Genomic DNA, 18,952 nt, shown 5'->3' with positions numbered 1-18,952 from the left:
ATACAAGCAAATTTGGCACGGAATAAAACCAATAAGATGGTTGATTAAATTCAACCTTACAGAATTTGAGAAATTAATTAAGATAATATAATTGAATCCAAATTTATAAACCTAAACTTTTGAGTTAAGTGAGACCTCCCCAATAAGTGGATGCAATGATTCACACGTGAAGTGGCGTCCCAATTTAACAAATTGAGACCTCACTTAATTTAATATCTTCCCTTCCTTTGAACTCAAACAAAGTTTCATGCATGCTATTTTACTCAATTCACACCTTTCCCTCTTGTTTTCTTTCTATCCTCTATCTTTGTTGGCATGTTCTAACTCTTCTTCTGCGGATCACTTTTCTTTGTTTTCTTTGTCCAATAGATCTTGAAGAATTCAGTGAAGAACTTCTACTGCATTGACAATGTTAAAATCATTGATTACTTGAGAGATTGACGGATGAGAAAAGAAATTATGTTAAATTTTTTTTTTTCTGTACACTGTTGCATCATATCCTGGTGTACTGAAACTCATACTGGCCATATTTGATGTCCCACAGACCACAGAACCAAAGCTTTTGTTTTGCAGGGCATTTTGAACTGCTGAATGCTAATCTTGATTTTTCTATTCATGGCTTTGAAATGCCACCTTGATTGCATGAAGAACCCTTAGCAATGAAGGGACAACAAATATAATTATATCAAAAAGAAAAAAGAGAAAAAAAGAAGGGTGAACTGCAGAGAAAATGCTTAATTACCATACAATGACTACATTTAAACCACAAGGGGAACTAATTGTTTGAAAATAAGATTGGTATCAAAGTAAATTGCAGGAATCACTGAACAATCATGTCAAAGAGTTGGATTGATGGGCCTCACGTGAAACCTTGATAAAAACATCCTCCATATTTGTGTCAGCCAAACCCCAAGCAAAAACAGTGAACTTGCTCTTTGCAGTCTCAACTGCTTGGAATACATCTGCAATTCTGACCTCACTTTTTGGTATCTCAAACTTCTGGGTTCCGGATAATTGGTATACCTTGTTGGCACTTGGTGAAAGATGTTGCACCATGTTCTCCACTTCTTCTTCATGATCCGAAGATGTTGTAATTGTAAACACATAAGACCCTCCATATCTAGCCTTCAGCTGTCAAAAACAGTATAAATCCCAATTATAAAGTGTTATGAAGAATCCACTTGTTCATTTGCAATTTTATAAGGGAAAAAAACAAAAACAAAAAACAAAAAAACTGCTAAACAGTTGTAGGCTTGTGGGATGTTAGAGCCCTTGAACTGGGACAAAGGTGGTTCAAACCATAGCAAGATACTCAAAGTCAAGATGACACAGGGAAGAGCATTGCATTGGTGGTACAAAAAGTCTCAAGAATGAATTTGAATGGGGAAAATGATGGCTGTCAGCTAGCCTAACTAGTAAAGTCTTTTGTCATTTAAGAACAGATTAGGAGCCCAAAAAAGAGGGGTTTAAGAGATAAGAGATGGCTACCTCCATGGATAGTGCTGACTGCTGAGCGCCCATTGGGAGGTAAATACAACATGTTGGTGTTATAAAAAACCCTCAAGCTTTGAAACAGGAATTTTGTAGCTTATACTAATTTGACTGTTGGTGCTGATTGTGACAATTGTTGTTGAGTACTTCAATACAAATCAAATTAATTCAGGATTTTTAGTCAGCAGTGCACATCCAGTTAGCTTGCTTGCTTTTCAATGCTTCTCAGATACTAAAACTATAATGCATTATTAAGTTTTTATCATATGCATCTTTCCATCTAGAGAGAAGTTAGATAAGTAAAGATCAACAACAGGAAAATCCATTGAGGACCACTAGCTCTGTTTGTGCATAACTTCACCCAAAAATAAAACTCTATGAATACATGTTATTATGGTACCTCTTTTGGGTTTCCTATGCACCGCAAGCTGCCATCAACAAAAAATCCTAATCGGTCACATAGAAACTCTGCCTCTTCCATTGAATGAGCTGAAACCATGTATACAAGTTTCATTAGTGATGGTATCAAGGAAAAAAATAAAGCCCTTATGCTTTTGTCTAGCAAGACAAGTTTAGATCCAATGGAACCATATAGTAGGGCAAGGAGGCCAACAGTTTTTTATTTTTATTTTTTATTAATCATTTACAAGCCTATAAAACTGCAGTTCCAAGTGTCTAAATGATACAGCATCAGCAATAATTGGTTTCTTTTATTTTTTTGGGGTGAGAGAGAGAGAGAACTTGTTAGAATGATAGCTCGATCTTGTTTTGCTTTCTTCACAACACTCCATAAGTTGTTCCTTGAAGCTGGATCTAATCCAGTACTTGGTTCATCCATGTAGACAACCTTGCAAAATTCCCAAGGATTACATCATAAACAACATAAGATAAATACCAAAATGGAATAAGCAGCAAAGTAAAGTGAAATAAAAATTAAGACATACTTTGGGATCCCCAATTAATGAAATGGCTACACTTAGCCTCCTTTTCATACCACCGCTATATTTTCCAGCTTGTTTGTCAGAAACTCCTCCGTGAAATAGGTTGAGACTCTTAAGAGATTCTTCTACTGCCTGAAGACAGAGCAAAGGAATGGACAACAGAACTCAAAACATGTCATGTTGAAGATGACCAGAAAAATAATGCATTGTAGCAGCTTTATCATAATACTCTATTCTTGCTTTCTCTCCCTCTTTCACACACACTCACACACACACACACACACACACAAACTAAGCTATCCATATACTGGACACAGCCATATACAGAGTCCACAAAATTACCTTCATTTTATGTCAGAGTTATCAAGACACCAACAAATTGATACTTAGCATAGCACCCATGACATTCCCCTGTCCCCCCTCTTTCCTTTCTACTTTTCAAAAAATTGTAAAATTCACATTTCAAATTTAGCTTAACTAGTGCAATTATCATATATCAAGTCACTTTTCCTACCTTGAGCATTTGTAAGTAATAACAATCAGTCAAAACATATGGGGCCTCACTCAAATTCCAGTCGCAATGCTAGAATGCCCTCCCTCATGAATCTATGGCTCTCAATTACAAATGAACCTTCATTTAACAAACTAAGAGTGAAAGTAACATTGACTTACTTGTGTTAATGCAGAACCTCTAAGGTTCTTAAGTCTTCCATAAAATAGTAAATGCTCCCTCCCTGTTAGTGTTTCCCAAAGAAGGCTGTCATCCAAGGAGCAAAAAAATACATATATATATAAGAAAATTCATGGACTTACAAATTCAAAGCAAACAAACCAAAATGGAAGTTTAAACTAAAAAAAGAAAACAAAAGGTTTCCTTGAAACAACAGGAGAATGATCTAGCTTACTCATCCTGTGGGCATACACCCATGCTGGTGTATATTTGATCCATATGAGTCCGTATATCAAGGCCTTGAACAAATGCAGTACCAGAGGTTGGCTTTATAAGTCCAATCATCTGTCAACAGATGCGTGTTAACTCCTAAATATTGCTACAAAAGATGAATTAACTTCCCTAACAAAAGTGATTAAAACCCAAAATATTACCCCATGAAGCAAGACATCTTGGAATCAAATCCAAGAGAATATCAAGTACAAGTGTAACGACCCAAGGAAAAGCGCTAGCCACATCTGTGCTATACCTCAAAAGAACTAGTCACAATTGAGACTTCTTGTAGTTATTAATAAAGCCCAGATCTAATATTAAGTAGATCTGGGCTTTATTAGGGCTTTATTAATAACTACAAGGAGCTTTAATTGTGACTAGTCCTTTTGAGGTACAGCGCAGATGTGGCTAGTACTTTTCTTTGGGTCATTACATATGGTATCAGAGCCGGCTCGTCAATCCCGTGTGAGATCGGAGACACTACCCCACAAAGTGGGCCTTAACGAAGACGTTAAGGATTTAAATGGGAGAGATTGTGATACCTCAATTTGATTGATTGTGTGATGTGTGTGGGTGTATGATGAGTCCCACATCGGTTATTTACTGGATAGATTTGGGTTTTATTAACAATTACAAGGAATCTCAATTGTAATTAGTCCTTTTGAGGTATAGCGCAGATGTGGCTAGTGCTTTTCTTTGGGTCATTACATATGGTATCAGAGCCGGCTCATCAATCCCGTGTGGGATCGGAGACACTACCCCACAAAGTGGGCCTTAACGAGGACGTTAGGGATTTAAGTGGGGGAGATTGTGATCCCTCAATTTGATTGATTGTGTGATGTGTGTGGGTGTGTGATGAGTCCCATATCAATTATTTACTAGATAGATTTAGGTTTTATTAACAATTACAAGGAGCCTCAATTGTAATTAGTCCTTTTGAGGTATAACACAGATATGGCTTGTGCTTTTTCTTGAGTCGTTACAACAAGCAAGTATAAAGTAAATGCCAAAGAGTGTATAATTACAATTAAATAAATTTATTGCTACTTCCTAGTTTTTCAAGGTAAACTTTGTATCTTTAATCTATCCTCGACATTAAATAGTTCCTGTTTAGGATTCAAGAAAGGTAAATGCTTCAAAAGAAGCCCCTTTGAAAGTATTTTCTATTTGCTTCCACCAACAGGAAAACATGTATGCAAATTCCAAAAAATTTACATGACAGAATTTTGTATACTGACCATACTGATAAAAGAGGTTTTGCCTGCACCATTGGGACCAAGAACACCAAAGCATTCCGCTCGAGGCATAGCAAGATATAGTCCTTGCACTGCAAGTTTTTCAGGGTTTCCATCTCTTCCTGGGTATATCTTTTGGAGGTTGTCACAAACAATGGCATGGCTTGTGCTTGATTCATGGAGCAATTGGTCAACCTTCTCCCTCTGGAAATGGATAAATTTGAATTTATCATTAATGTGTATAACTGAGTTATGTCAATTCATTGAGTAAGACAGATTTCACAACAATTTCAGGGATTGTATAAGATACTCTTCCCAAAATTTCTATTCAATTAACAAAATTTTATTGCAACAATCATCTCTATCACATGGTATGAACCTAGGGAAGGGGCAAGGATGGAAAAAAAAATGAAGAGAACAAATTTCTGACCAAGGCATATAAAAAAAAAAATATATATATATATATATATATAAATAAAAAATAAAAACTCATCATGAGATTGAATTGACAAACAATCTGGAACTTTTTAATTTTTCAACCTTGTAAGATTCATCACCAACATTGGGTAGTAGTTTACCTTAAAACATTTTGCATTTGGTGGGTTGTCTTTCACATTCAAATTGTGAAAGAAAACTAACACATGGAGATGGAGTTCCAAAGGAAGAAAAGTTGACTTTTCTTGCTTTGAATTCAAAATTTGCAACTTTAGCATAGCTTTATTTTCCTTCCTAGGTGATAGGATATAAATTCCTTGTCTCCTTTGTTGTCTATGAAGTGAAGTATAGGTAGTCTTGAATGTATTCTATACATAGTCATTCCCACATAATATATCAAGCAATCCCACAAGTGTGGCAAGAAAGCAAATGAAAGTGTAGGGAATAGAAAGCAATGAGTGAAATAGTGAATAGTAGCGTATGTGTAATATTATAAGTATAAATAACAATTCTTTTTATTGATAACTCTTTTGTGTATTCTACTTGAGTGTGATGAGATTTATTGCAAAGTATTTGATACTTTCTTCTTGAGTGTTAAATTTATTATTCTAACAAAACTTATATAGCAACAAATCTCAAGAAACCTATCTCCATGAGATCTAAGGCAATGCCTACCACACCTTGCAGATAAAACACAGGATCAAAAAATGATTATATTTTATATATACAGGTTTTATGACTATTTACTAAGTGCTAACAAAGCTTCTTCAAAACTCTATACTGTCGGTGGTGAGAAATTTAGTATATAAATTAGAAAAAAAAGAGAAAGTTACCTCTTGGATAACATCAGCATTATCCATCTGAACATGAAGTCTAGAGTCCTTATGTTGTAAATTAGGCTTCCAAAAAAATGAGAGAGGATTCATTCGAGAATTTTGAGATTGCCTTCTTCCAACCCCACTTCCTAGTGACACAACTACATCCATACCATATGCAGCAAAAAGCACCACCAACCACTCCAGGGACATGATAATCAAGACCTCTTTCATCCCATTTTCACTATCATTTAAATCTTCCCACCGCATCCCACCTTCCAAGATAATATATTGTGCAAACTCATATATCCCACGATATAGAGAAAAGCCTGGATATATCTCCATTACCATAACCCACATTTCTGCAACCAAAAATTAGCCTCAGAATGATTAGAGTTGGTGGAAAAGATTCTTGCAAAGGGTTGAAACAATGTAGACAACACTAAAAGAAAAATATCTAAGCTACCAAATAATTCAGCATGATTCAAAACCAACACACGATTCTACATGTTTTCTAAAGAAACTAAACCTAGTATATTACTCGAGTCAAACGAACAAATTCAACCTGAGCAGATGTCCACATTCCTCCACTCTCCTGAACATGGATGTTCAAACATTTACAGCTAATGCTAGTATTATGCAAAGGTTCCACCTTGCCTCCACTATTGGCAGGAAATCCACATAGATGAGACTAAACTAGAGGGTCAAATATTTACATTTTTGCTATAGGTTTCAATTCTTAAAAGTAAAATAACTTTACTGAACTAGTTTAATGTGTAAGCCACTCCACTTCAATTCTATTTTCAAGAAAAAGAAAGTAGCATTGTTCTTGCCCCGATTAAGTATTGCCTAGCATAGGGATTTGATCATCCATTGGAACTCTGCCCCAACCATACAATTCATTTACAAAAGTTTTCAATACTTCTATGTTTTAATGGGTCTTCAAAAGGTACTAATGCATGATTTTTTAAAGAACCCACGCAAATCAGAAAATTTTCAGTTTAAAAGTTTTCATCAGTTCAATCTAACAGAAAGAGAAGCCTAGGGTTCTCATTGTCCATGCACTTTTATAACCTATATAAATATCTATTCACAAGCAACCCAAACGAAAAACAATTCTTTTAGACATTTTTATTGTCTCTGACAACAAAGGCTGCCTCTAATGTACAAAAGAGTGACAATCTGCAAGAAAATTCCTAGATATCAAGCTTTTGCTGTATAAGATTAATTATCTCCTCTAAAGGGCCATCAATTGAAAGATGAGCTTTCGCTAAAGAAAACATCGTGTTGAAGCCATAAAAATCAAAGGTATATTTATGAAGCCCTATGAATGAGATAATAGGTCTTCTTTCTCACAATTTCTGCCACTTACTCGGAAATGAGTTACTTTCAACAAAAGACTGGAAAAGAAATCTTGCTAAGAACCCTGTTCCAAAGACACATATGTATGCTACCACTGCAAGCATCAAATTTCAAACATGACCCTGTGTTAGTTAGTTAATCTTTTAATTGGATATAGAGATTTTACCCACCAATATAGTAAATCTCAAACCTGTAGCAGTCTTAACATTTGAAAACAATGTAGCTCCTAGAAAGGCGAACGAAATTTGTAAGTTTATATATATGAAATAAAAGACAAACTGAATGCCGAAGTCGTTCAATTGAAAAAATTGTAACCCTGCAATAGATATAACCTACATTTTAGCAACATTATAACAAATTAAAGGGGGAAAAAAGCAAGTTTGTAATTGGCTTGCACTCTTACCTAGAAGTGCACCAGATGCTACAAAAATCAACATGTAAATTGAAGATACAAAAAGAAAGTAAAGGTAGGAAATCATCCAATAAGGCCAATCACCAAGCCCATGCATTTTCATCATGATTCTTAGTTTCCGTTGTTTCTCATAAACCAATGATTTCAAAGCAACCTACATTATTAAGAAAAATGTTAAAAATATCTGTAATCATGGAGGGCGAAATCTATAGCCAAAAAGTTTAAAAAAAAAAAAATGAAAAAGAAAACAGATGTTAGATTCAATCATTAACCACACCTCTCAAGAAAGAAACATAAGATATTGTAACAAGGACCTCCAACAAAAGGTTAATACATACCACTCAATGCCTGATCCTAGGATTGCAAGGAAATGTCACTGTAACACAGATAAACATAGATCTAGAGTTTGAATGATTTAGAATAGAAGAATTATTCTGGAAATTATGCTTCTCTTCTCCTCTCACATATCATTATTGTTTTCACTACTTGACTTCACCATGTACAGTAGCTTTGTATAAAGGCCTTCCTCCTCATATGCAAAATTATGTGCACTGAAAATGATCAATTTGTCAACATGACCTCAGATATATCCAACTTGTAAAACAATTCTGAATCCATTTTTTTGCACTTTGAACCTTCCACACATACATCTTTCTTTTTATCGGTGCACATTCAGCTTTCCAGACTTGGAGTGGCATCAACATCAATATCATGTATTGTTGGTCATTTCCAAAACTAGAATATTACAGTATAAGTAGTCTACTAAAGTCTAAAAAGTGCATCACCAAGTCCATCTTTAGAATTCCTAAGCATGAAACTTATCAAGTGAATTACGACTAATTAAGAAAAAAAAAAAAAAGATCTAGCTGTTTATAGCATCTGCACATACAGGGGGGGAAAATCAAATTATGATCAACTAATGATCGGGCAGACAGGGCCTTTTTCCCGACTATAATTGGTAATGGGGTTTAATAGGTGCAAACTCTAACAACATTTGTAAGAAAAAGAAAACCTTATGGACAAGTCAAACAGTTATAATGCAAGCAACAAAAGGTCACAAACTTACAGGGAATAACTGTAGAACAACCCATGTGAAGAAGAGAGGACCTAAATAAGAAGCAAAATCCACGTGGGCAACCTGGTTTGTTTCTGGGTGCATGCCTTTGACAAACTCAAATAGCATTTGTGTTCCAGGCCCTCGCTGAGAACGAAGGTAGGCATTGGATGCCTGTCAACAAGCATTACGACATTTCAGCAACTAGGATAGTTTGTCATTTGATGCAAACATTAGAATATATATTGACACAAAAAAATGTTCATGTACCTTCGTTAGGACTCTTAGTTGTTGGCTAATTCCATGACAAATTGCAATGTAAATTTTTATTCGTAACTCTATGTGTATTCATGTAACCCTGTGGGGTTTTATTTGTATTGGGTTTATGAGGTGAAGTGCTGCAAAATTTCACTTGTATGAAGTTGGTAGTGTCAGGCAAAAAGAGATACAAAAACAGAATTTGAAAATCAGTTGAACCTGAGAGTTTGGCTCTCTCTTGTACGTGCAGAGTTTTACAAACCAAAGACAATTTTGTTATTTTTTTCTCTGCTATTCTAATCCTTACCCTCACTATTTAAGATAACATTTCCTATGAATTTCTACACCCAATTCCCATCTGAAGAGCTAGAGAGAACCCATAAACCCTAGAGCTTAAACCCTTATCAATCTCTCTACCTTCTCCCTCTCTAATTGTCCAATTTCATGAGAGGAGATTAAAACCATCACACCCATTACAACCTTTAGAGTTTTGGTGTTGATTAGAGCTTGGGAATCATTGGAGCAAGCCCAGATTTGCCAAGAAGACTTGGAGATTGCAATTGGAGGCTCAACTGTGAATCCAAAGTCTAGTGAGAAGAAAGGATTCAAGGAATGGGTTGCTAGCAGGAGTCGGAGGCTTGAGTACATAGTTACAACTCAGCTTGGAGGGTTTTGTAAGTAATATGTACTGCAACTGTTCTCATTAATGGACTGTTTGGTGTTGTGACGGCCTAGAGAGGTTTTTCTACCCAATTCTCTGGTTTTCATCTTCGTAAACACTTCAATGTTCTTGTGGGTGATTGATTTTCTGTGTTTGGGTTTGTTTTTGTGTTTTTCCATGCATGCTTACGTTAGTTGGTTAATCGATTAAACATTTGGGCTTAATTCCAATAGTTAGCTTAAATTTGACTAAGCTGTAAAATTCGGATCTAAATTGTTGGAACTGGATTAGTGCAATAAACGATCTTAATTCTTAAGGAAACCTTGTTTCTAATAGGAGTGCCATATTAGTCATGAAAAGTATAATTCCAAAACTAAGAAATAGTACAATCATGTTATAAAAAGATAATAGCATTTTATATCATTTTGTAGCCAAATCAGGGGGTATGATGTCCCTAATATGACATGACCAAGTAAACCACTAAAAGAAGCTCATTAAGTCAATTAAATGGTGCAGTGAAAATTGTAATTGTGCATTTTTCACAAATATGTATAGGACATGCTTCTCCTTGATGTAAACAAGAAGATAGTAGATACTATTTAGTGATGTAATTTTTTTGGTAGCCACCCCCACTGGAATGTGCTAAATACATGAGGTGGTAACAGTTAGATTTGGAGCAAGGTAGGGTTTATAAACCAATTCTATCAAATATTAGTCACATCTTAGTTGAACTGTACATGAAGGAATTTTAGAATTATGAAACCAACAAGGGGATTGTAATTTTTTTGCCTTTGGAATCAATGCCACTACATAGTTCAACTTGGCTGTACTGGTCCTGCTTTCTCTCCCCCCCCCCCCCCCCCCTCTATCATTCTTCAAATGCAGAAGACTCACACCACAAATTGTGGGTGGCAGTTTGATGTTTGCTTGATAAACCAGATTGGGTTAATGAGTCTAGTGTGATGTTTGCTTGATAAATCAGATTGGGACAATGTCTAAAAAGTAGTAGAGGTCATTTTTTGTAGCAAGAAAGAGTTCATTTTTGGAATTCAAAAAGGGACAAGCAATGAGCATTGCTTTCCCTTATATATAATTTTAGGATCTGGAACCAAATGAATTACAGCAATGGCTATGCACTAATACTAGGCCAAGCCTTTTGATAACTAGTCTTCTATGGAAGTATTGATTTTACATGTTTTGAAATCTAGTATGTATGATACTAAAATGGTAGTAGGATTATTAAGCTTTGCTTATAGGAGAGGAAAGGGAGAGGATTGAGAAGGGAAGAAGGAGATAATAGAGGATGGATGGTTCCAAAATTTGCTTGGTATGGAGAGAAAGAGGCTTTCACCATGTTTCATATTTCTTCATAATCTAATAACAATCTTAATCACATGCAAACATTCAATACAAAATGGAGCTAGGCAGAGCCCAAAACACAAAAGGATTTGGATCCTCTCCATTTCCAAGTGAAATGGAATGAGTTGGCACAATCTAGACCCTACATTTACTCCACTTTAAATCATAGCCATTAAATGGACACCAACAAATACTGGCATGACAAAAGAAATCAACAAATAATCAAGTTACATATACTTACCAGATTCACTGAGCGTGGAATATTAAGCAATAAATCACCATCATTGAGCGTTGAATTGTACCAGATGCTCACATCAAAATTTTCCTCATTTGAGTTTAGAAAATCAAAGGCTGTGAAAATATCAAACCTTAAGTATTTCCTACTTATTTTCATTTGATTTTTGATAATTGAACTATAAGCCCACCTGAGGTAGTTGTAAAGTCAAGAGAAACGATTATTCCAAGAAAGATCAACAAGACTAACCTGCACTTATCTCATTAATCTTTCCATCTGGATTCCCTTCATAATAACCCTTATATAATTCATCATTTACCACAGTATAATCATTGCGCCATAAAACCAAACCTTTAACACATTGCACTGGATTCAAGACAAGGAAAATTAACAAAGAATTAGTATGTTTTGTGCAAACAACTTTCTGTCTCCGTGATTTGTGTGTGAGAGAGAGAGAGAGTGAATCTAACAACATTGTACTAAGTTGTTAACTTAGGCCTAGCATAGTTCACCCAGATTTAGATAAGACCCACTTCTAACAAAACAAACAAGCAATTCTCACACACCATAAGACAATTAGTCTAATTTGACTTTAGTAAAAAAAAAAAAAACATCAAGGATAAAATACAAAGATGGTTCAATTATAGCAGAGTCTAACCATTAAAGTCTCAAAACACCAAAAAGAAGATTCCCTCATTAAACCTGCATGATATGAATCAATGAATCTGCTAACTTTTCATCCATCCAGCACTCTGCAGAGAGAGCAGTGGCCATGATTTTCTTTTGTAAAACATAATGTATGGTTAGTGGATGGAATTTTAGAAGATTAATAACTATTAAATGACTGTTTACTTTTCTCTTTTTTTCAAAAAAGAAATTGGAAGGGCTATACGTGAGAAGCACCTCTACTAATAATTGTTGCATGGAACTTTCATACATGAAATAAAGTTCTAGCTTACTTCTCACTATTCTTGAAAATGCAGGCATGTTCTTTTGTGTCAAATTCATAAATAAAGCCATTTGCAAAGCACGTGTACAGGTGTGGTTTGACATGGAAGGTAAAGATAAACTGTCTGCCTAATAAAAACCACGTACAAAAAGCATTCATACTTTCAACGTACTTTCAATTTCAGATAAAGACTCGTTGTCTGTGCATTGACGTTGGACATTAGAGATTCCATAATATCCATAACCGTCAGAAATTAAATCTTGAGGCGGACTCCGTGGCGATCCCTATAAGGATTACAAAAGTCACAATAGCAGCAAAAAGCTACCAAGAAATCGAGAAGCAAAATAAACAATGTGCTAGTGATGACGGACATGAAATGAAGGTAAAAAGAAACAGAAAGAGGGACAAAAAAGAAGAGGAAAGACAACTTACCAGAACATTGCTAGCTAGACTAGCAAAGTCATGTTTCTCAAAACTAGCTGTAACTTGAGAGGTATTAAGAGAGTTTGTGATCATAGTCCCAGCCAAAACTATCAAAACAATCAGAGTAAGTCAAAGTAAGTTCGATCAAATCATTTATTAAAAAAAAAATTACATAATTCGATCAGGTGAAGCAATAAGCTCTTTAAGTTAATTAAAACACATAAGCGCGAGTACACACACTCACACAAGTAATCAGTTATTTATGTTAATTAAAACACATGTGTGCATGCGTAAACACACTGAGGTAGAGAGAAGGGTATACTTTCTCCAAGAGATTGATTATCCCCTGTGAGAAGAATAGTTGCAGGACAAGAACGATTCCTCCTGCATGACTCATCTGGCAAGTCGTTAAATGGCAAAAAATCAGTTCTGACTGCACTATAGGAATAATGGGGTAGTTGTAACAGTGGAGGAAATGCTGGAATCTGAGGAATGGGACAGCTAGAATTGGTTTTTGGGTCACATTCTTTGGCCGTTTCATTATGGACCATTTTATTATAGTAATGTTGGAGGACAGCGATTAGTATGCAGAGCAAAGCAGGATAGCAAATGAGAAAAATATTTGTCTTCATATTTCGTTTCTGCAAAACACAAAAGATGAAAATATTAGTTGAGCACCAACAAAATTAACCCAAAAAAAAAAGTTTTTGAAGTTTTGAAGATATAGATTGATAAAAGAAAAGGCACAAACAAATTGGAACATGGGTTTCTAACTTCTAAAGGACCCAATGCCAAAAAAAAATTGATCCAGTTCCAACAACAACAGGCAGATGTTATTGTACAATGCAAAGCCTAGAAACATATATATATGATAATTTATAAGTTTCATTAGTAACATATTAGCTTTATACAACACTACCCATCAACTATTGAAATATATGTCTATGAAATACATAATTGAGAACTAGTCATAAAATAAAGGGAAGTAACTCTTACACACACTTGTTTTTAACTGAAATCGCTCACAATTTCAGTTAAAACAATTTCAATTAAAAACAAGCGTGTGTATACGGTGTGTGTAATAACTATTACATGAGCATATCATATAACATAATCGTGGCCTACGGGTTTTAGTACTCCTATTTTTGCTTGCATTAGGAGACTAAAAGTCAAGAGTCATGTCTTAAGAAAAAGAAGGTAGTGCAAAGTTTGCAAACCGTGATTCTTCTTTTATTCAAGACACACACAGATTAACTGGGGTTTTCTCTAGCTAGGCAGGTTCTTTGAGTAATCATAGAGAATTGAAGTCTTCAGAGTGCAAATCTTACTGTGTTCTTGGTTTCAATAGGTTCTAATTTTTTGTATTTGTGTGTGTGGTGAGTTTGTATTTTTTCTTAGAGAGGTTCTGTATTGTATTTTTCCAACTCAAGTTTTGGGATTTTGAATCCTAGATGTCATGGACATAGCAGAAGGTATGAAGTGTCAACTAGTTGAGTTGCAAGACTTTTAAATATAAAGTTAAGTATTATAATATCTATTTGATTATAGTGGATTGGTCGGATATTTTTTCCTGTGATTGTTTTCCTCTATACTACAAGTTTTTCCACATAAATTTGGGGTGCTCTCATGCAATTGATTTTCTCGGTGCTTACATGCATTTTTTTTCTCTGTTACTTAGGGTTCATAATTCACACACACATGATAATTTGGCCAAACAAAATAGTGTGAAAGCTTCCGTTGTCCCAATTAGCACGACTGTCGTTAAAAGAAAGCCAATAAATTTTACCAAAATAAACCAATGATCAACAAATCAAGGGGAGAAAAAAAAATTAAAAAAATAAAAATTTGAGAGCACTTTTGAAAAATCAATGAAATTTGAATTGCCTCATTTTTTTTATTACAATTTTATCATTTTTACATGGATAGCAGCCTGGTAATAAAAACCTCAATTGTTGACTTTTCATGATATATTTAAATACATGTTACCAAGAAATATATTTGATAAGTTAAACTTTTTCAAAGGTTTCATTTGACATAATGGATCATAGTCATAGCTTCTAAATTCTTTACTACCAATTCATGCATACTATTATCATATATATTAAAAAAATAAAAAATAAAAAAAATAAAAAAATAAAAACCAATGCATGCATACTTAATGTTCAAATGAATATGGGAGCACAAATTCAACCTTAATCAATCCCTACCCAAATAAGAAGATGTGTGTATCTGTATATTGAGAGAGAGAGAGAGAGAGAGAGAGGACCTGGAACGTTAAGTTCTTTCTGAGCAAAGCATTGGCCTGAGTCCAGAAGTTTGCAGGACCATGTGATGGACCAGCCATTTCAAAGCACCCAAAAGTCAATATGAGCGTCAAATCCTTTTGAAGCTTTTCTCTATTCTTCTATCAATCCAAAACAAAAAAGCTCAGCTTCTTCCTTCCATGAGTTATGGTTTATACTTATATGGGTTGTGTCTGTTTGCTCTTCCTATTTGGCTATATGGGTTATCTCTCGTTTCTCAAAAAAAAAATATGGGTTATCTCCCTCGCTTGATATATGGGTTGACGTTTTAGTGTTTAATATTGTTTTGTCTTACGTATCTAATGCACCTATGTTTGCGTTGAGTGATACCACAACTTTTAGTAAATAGAGCTTAAAAACTAATGTGAGGACAAATATTTTAGGACAAAACTTGGGTACAGTGTCTTAAGTACTATTCTTTAGATTTCCTTCTTAAAATTTTAGTCATGTGGTTACTTGACTAAAAAATACATTTTCATCCTATAAGAAAAAAAAAATCACATTACAGAATCTTAAAATGGGAATCTAAGGAACAACACCTAAGTACTGTACCAAAGTCTTACTCAATATTTTATAGGATACTACAAATTTTTCTTTCTCTTATCATTTTAGGTGGTAACTGGTGAGAAATTTAAACGGAAAATGCTAAAAGTAATATAATTTTAGGTGGTAACTAGTGAGAAATTTAAACAAAAAATGCTAAAGTAATATAAATTTTACTATGGTATATAAATTTATGATGATTGGTGGCTCGTTAGTTTACAAGTTCTATATAATAAAATTTGTGATATCATTTAGTATCATTTTTATATTTTATTTTACTTTTTATAAATAAATAAAAACCTTTATTAAAGGGAATGGGCAATTACCATATATAATGTCCCTATGCAAGGCCGATTGGATTCTTCAAAGCACCCAAAAGTGATATATAATTACTCACTCCATATATAATTGATGCCTCTATGCAACATCCAAAACCTAGTTTGGATTGGAAGAAAGCGAATTGTTGAAACTTGAATAAAGCACCCAAAAGCCATCCATGGCTTTGCAGAGTGGCTTACCTCTTCTTCAAAGACATTAATAATTATACCTAACCATCTTTAAGTACTTTGTAAAGGCACGTGTAAAAAAAAAAAAAAAAATCTGCGATGCATATTTTCCAATAAGAATTTATAATATATTTATTTACACGCATAAATTCATTATAATTAATTATGTGTTTTACATGTCAAGAGTTTTGTATTTTTTTTTTTTTTTTTGTTGAGAGAGTTTCAACTTATGACGTCCACTCCTAATGATAGCTCTTTATCATCAGACTAAGACACCAATCAATTTTTGGTGTAGGCGGGGATTGAACCCCAGATCTCTTATACAATCGTTAAATACTTTACCAGTTGAGCTAACTGGAACCCACAAGAGTTTTATATTTCAACTAGTACTTTTGAATGTGAAAAAAAAATGATATTCTTCGTTTGTTTTGAATTGGAGAGAGTCTAATTTATAGTAAAGATTTAGTAGTTTACAAATTTTAGAGTAAATATAATAACATGTCATTCAAAAATAATTATTATCCTTTTTTTTTTACGTAATAAAATTTTGAATAACATGACATTATTTACCTCTTTGAATTCATGAAAGTTAAATTTCAATAAGCTTTCTTCATTTTGAAAGAAACTGATAGGATCTTGATCCATTTTTACTATCTAGCAAGTGGTAGGAGATTAGAAGAAGATAATGCTGTCCAAGGAACTCAAGTATGCTGCCTCAAATGAGATCAATTAAACTTTATAGTTATACCATATAAGATTAAGTTTATTCGTTTCTTTCTTTCAATTAAAATAACCAAAATACAAAAACCCTTTATTGCTCCCTTGTGGTAGGAAGTTACCTAGGATTAGGATATTCTCTCTTTGGTAGGCTCAATATTGTCTTTCAAAGCAAATGATTGATTTTTAAATTATGTAGTGTTAGAATTTTCTCAATTTTGACATAAATTTTAATAAAGTGATATCAATACACTTTTTTATATTCACAAAAAATGAAATTTAATTAGGAAATGGTCCATTTCTATTAACCACCAAAAAAAAAAGTGCCTTGTACTCATTATCTCATTGTTTTAATCAATCGTAGTATTTTTTTTTTTTTTTTTACTCGTACGAAGAGAAGAATATGTAAATTGAAAATACTTCTTAGAAAAGCTTTTCAGAAAAGTTTCAAATAAGCTTTTCAATTTACTTGTATGTAGAGGAAAAATATATAAATTAAAAATACTTATAATTCTCTAGTTAAATTCGAAGAGAAGAGAAGAATACGTAAATTATAATTCTCTAGTTAAATTCAAAGAGAAGAGAAGAATACGTAAATTGAAACCATCTGTTTTATTTTCAATTTACATGTACTTTTCTTCGTACAAATAAAACTTCTCATAAAAGCTTTCTTATAAATAAATAAATAAAAAATCATAGTATTTCATTTAAGCTTTCTTTGTTTACTATTTTTTTGAAGGGTCTAAGACCATCCAGCATGCCCAATATTTTAAATTAATGAGACTCCATTTGGTACGCAAGTTTAATCACTTGTTTTCAACTTTTAAATAATATTACACATATTTTTATATACTTTTTTACTCACATATATTTTCAAAAAAATTGAAAACTGTTGGCCAAGCATACGTACCAAACGGCCCTGACTCTCTCATCAAAGAATAAAGAATGAAAATTTTCTTTCATGTTAATTGGGTGAATTAACAAAATGAAATGAAGCTTCTACGAAGTCTCTAGTCAACACTCTGGGGTTTACCGCAAGTCAAGTCAACGAACACTATTAGAAGTCTTTAGGCCTTTGTGGGCCGTTGGATCATATAATAATTTACGTCTTGATAGCGACATAAAGTGAGAGACTACACCAGCCAATCACTAGGTTGCTAATTTTCTACAATTTCGGACGACTTCTATATGGGATATGTTTTTTAACACTAATGAATATATTAGTTTCATTTTTACACACTAATGCATGTTATTTCCGAATCCACAATATGTGGCATGAATCAAGAGTTTTTTTTGTTCAATAATATTGTTTGATTCTCTAAATAAGGAGAATATGAATTTGAATCCCTTTTATCGATTAGAATGGATATCAGTTGTTTCTCAAAAAAAGAATGGATATTAGTTATTATAAATTATCAGTTTAATTTCGTCTTGAACATGTCAATTATTCTAAATTAAATAATAATGATTCTCCCTTGTGTGTGTGTTTGTTTTTCAAAAAAAAAAAAAAAGTAATTGTCACACATTGTTTAAGAAAGTGTATTGTGTGTAGTATAACTTGTTTCACCCTCCCTTAAAAATTACCATGGATTTTGAGTGGAGTTGTGGTGTGTCTTTGTATTAGAACCCCTTTCCCTCTCCCTTGTGTGTATGTGTTTGTTTCTTAATAATAATAATAATAATAATTCAATATTACTAATACCTTTCTCTTTTAATTATCAAAAGTGGTGGTCTGGTGGTTATTGGGCTTATTTTCAAGTGGTTTGAGGGGTGGAGGTTGCAAATTCGAATTCTGCAATAGGAAGTGCTTGGGAAAAACCCCACATCTCGGCTCAATGGCCACTAGTGCCTTGTGGGGCTACGATAACAGTTATAGTTTACTAGTTCCCTTGCTTGCAAGCTCTAACCTAATAGGTACGATGTTACTATGATAATGCTTAGATAAGAAAACTACTTTGGTCGCCTCCTCCTATCCATTTTTTTCTCAGCAAAAAATAGATACCACACTCTTTTAAGAAGTTAAATAATTTCTGTAAAATGAAGTGATTCAATTTTGTAGTTAGATCAAAAAGTTTGAAGGAGTTATTACTCTATTTGTATGATTATGACAGTTAATTTTGATGATAAGTAAAGACACGGGTGACATTAAAGTATTAAGCCATTTTCAAAAGTTCAGATATGAAATTGAATTTTCAGAAATGAAATAATAGTTTGGCCTAATAATGAAAGTGGAAATTCATTCATGTTTACTAGCTCGGCGTTGCTGATCCTGAAAATGGAAATGTTATCTACAATTATTAGGGGGAGATA

The 18,952-nt window shown here is 33.7% G+C and overlaps 1 protein-coding gene across 3 annotated transcripts; it reads right to left on the bottom strand.

The window, feature by feature from the left end:
* Positions 1-585: 585 nt before the first annotated feature.
* On the bottom strand, positions 586-15,121 carry LOC115963552 (ABC transporter A family member 12-like). Of its 3 annotated transcripts, XR_004085856.1 has the most exons (19): positions 14,840-15,121; positions 12,896-13,214; positions 12,583-12,680; positions 12,323-12,434; positions 11,451-11,567; positions 11,208-11,317; positions 8,701-8,862; positions 7,626-7,788; positions 7,413-7,538; positions 7,233-7,316; positions 5,879-6,222; positions 4,614-4,814; positions 3,338-3,447; positions 3,105-3,189; positions 2,436-2,564; positions 2,233-2,338; positions 1,892-1,980; positions 1,489-1,637; positions 1,046-1,131 (listed from the first exon to the last, which is right to left on the bottom strand). XR_004085856.1 is itself a non-coding variant. In XM_031082592.1 (18 exons), exons 1-18 carry the CDS (start codon positions 14,915-14,917, stop codon positions 832-834), a joined length of 2,733 nt encoding a protein of 910 aa, XP_030938452.1. In that variant the 5' UTR covers positions 14,918-15,118; the 3' UTR covers positions 586-831. The 3 variants fall into 3 exon arrangements, 2 of the variants coding, with proteins under 2 accessions (XP_030938452.1, XP_030938453.1); XM_031082592.1 differs by lacking the exon at positions 1,489-1,637 and having other exon boundaries at positions 586-1,131; positions 14,840-15,118; XM_031082593.1 differs by lacking the exon at positions 1,489-1,637 and having other exon boundaries at positions 586-1,131; positions 7,413-7,448; positions 14,840-15,118.
* Positions 15,122-18,952: the final 3,831 nt, after the last annotated feature.

The sequence above is a fragment of the Quercus lobata genome, chromosome 10, assembly GCF_001633185.2.
Source record: "Quercus lobata isolate SW786 chromosome 10, ValleyOak3.0 Primary Assembly, whole genome shotgun sequence".
NCBI lineage: Eukaryota > Viridiplantae > Streptophyta > Magnoliopsida > Fagales > Fagaceae > Quercus > Quercus lobata.
This window is presented reverse-complemented; position numbering and strand designations above follow the sequence as displayed.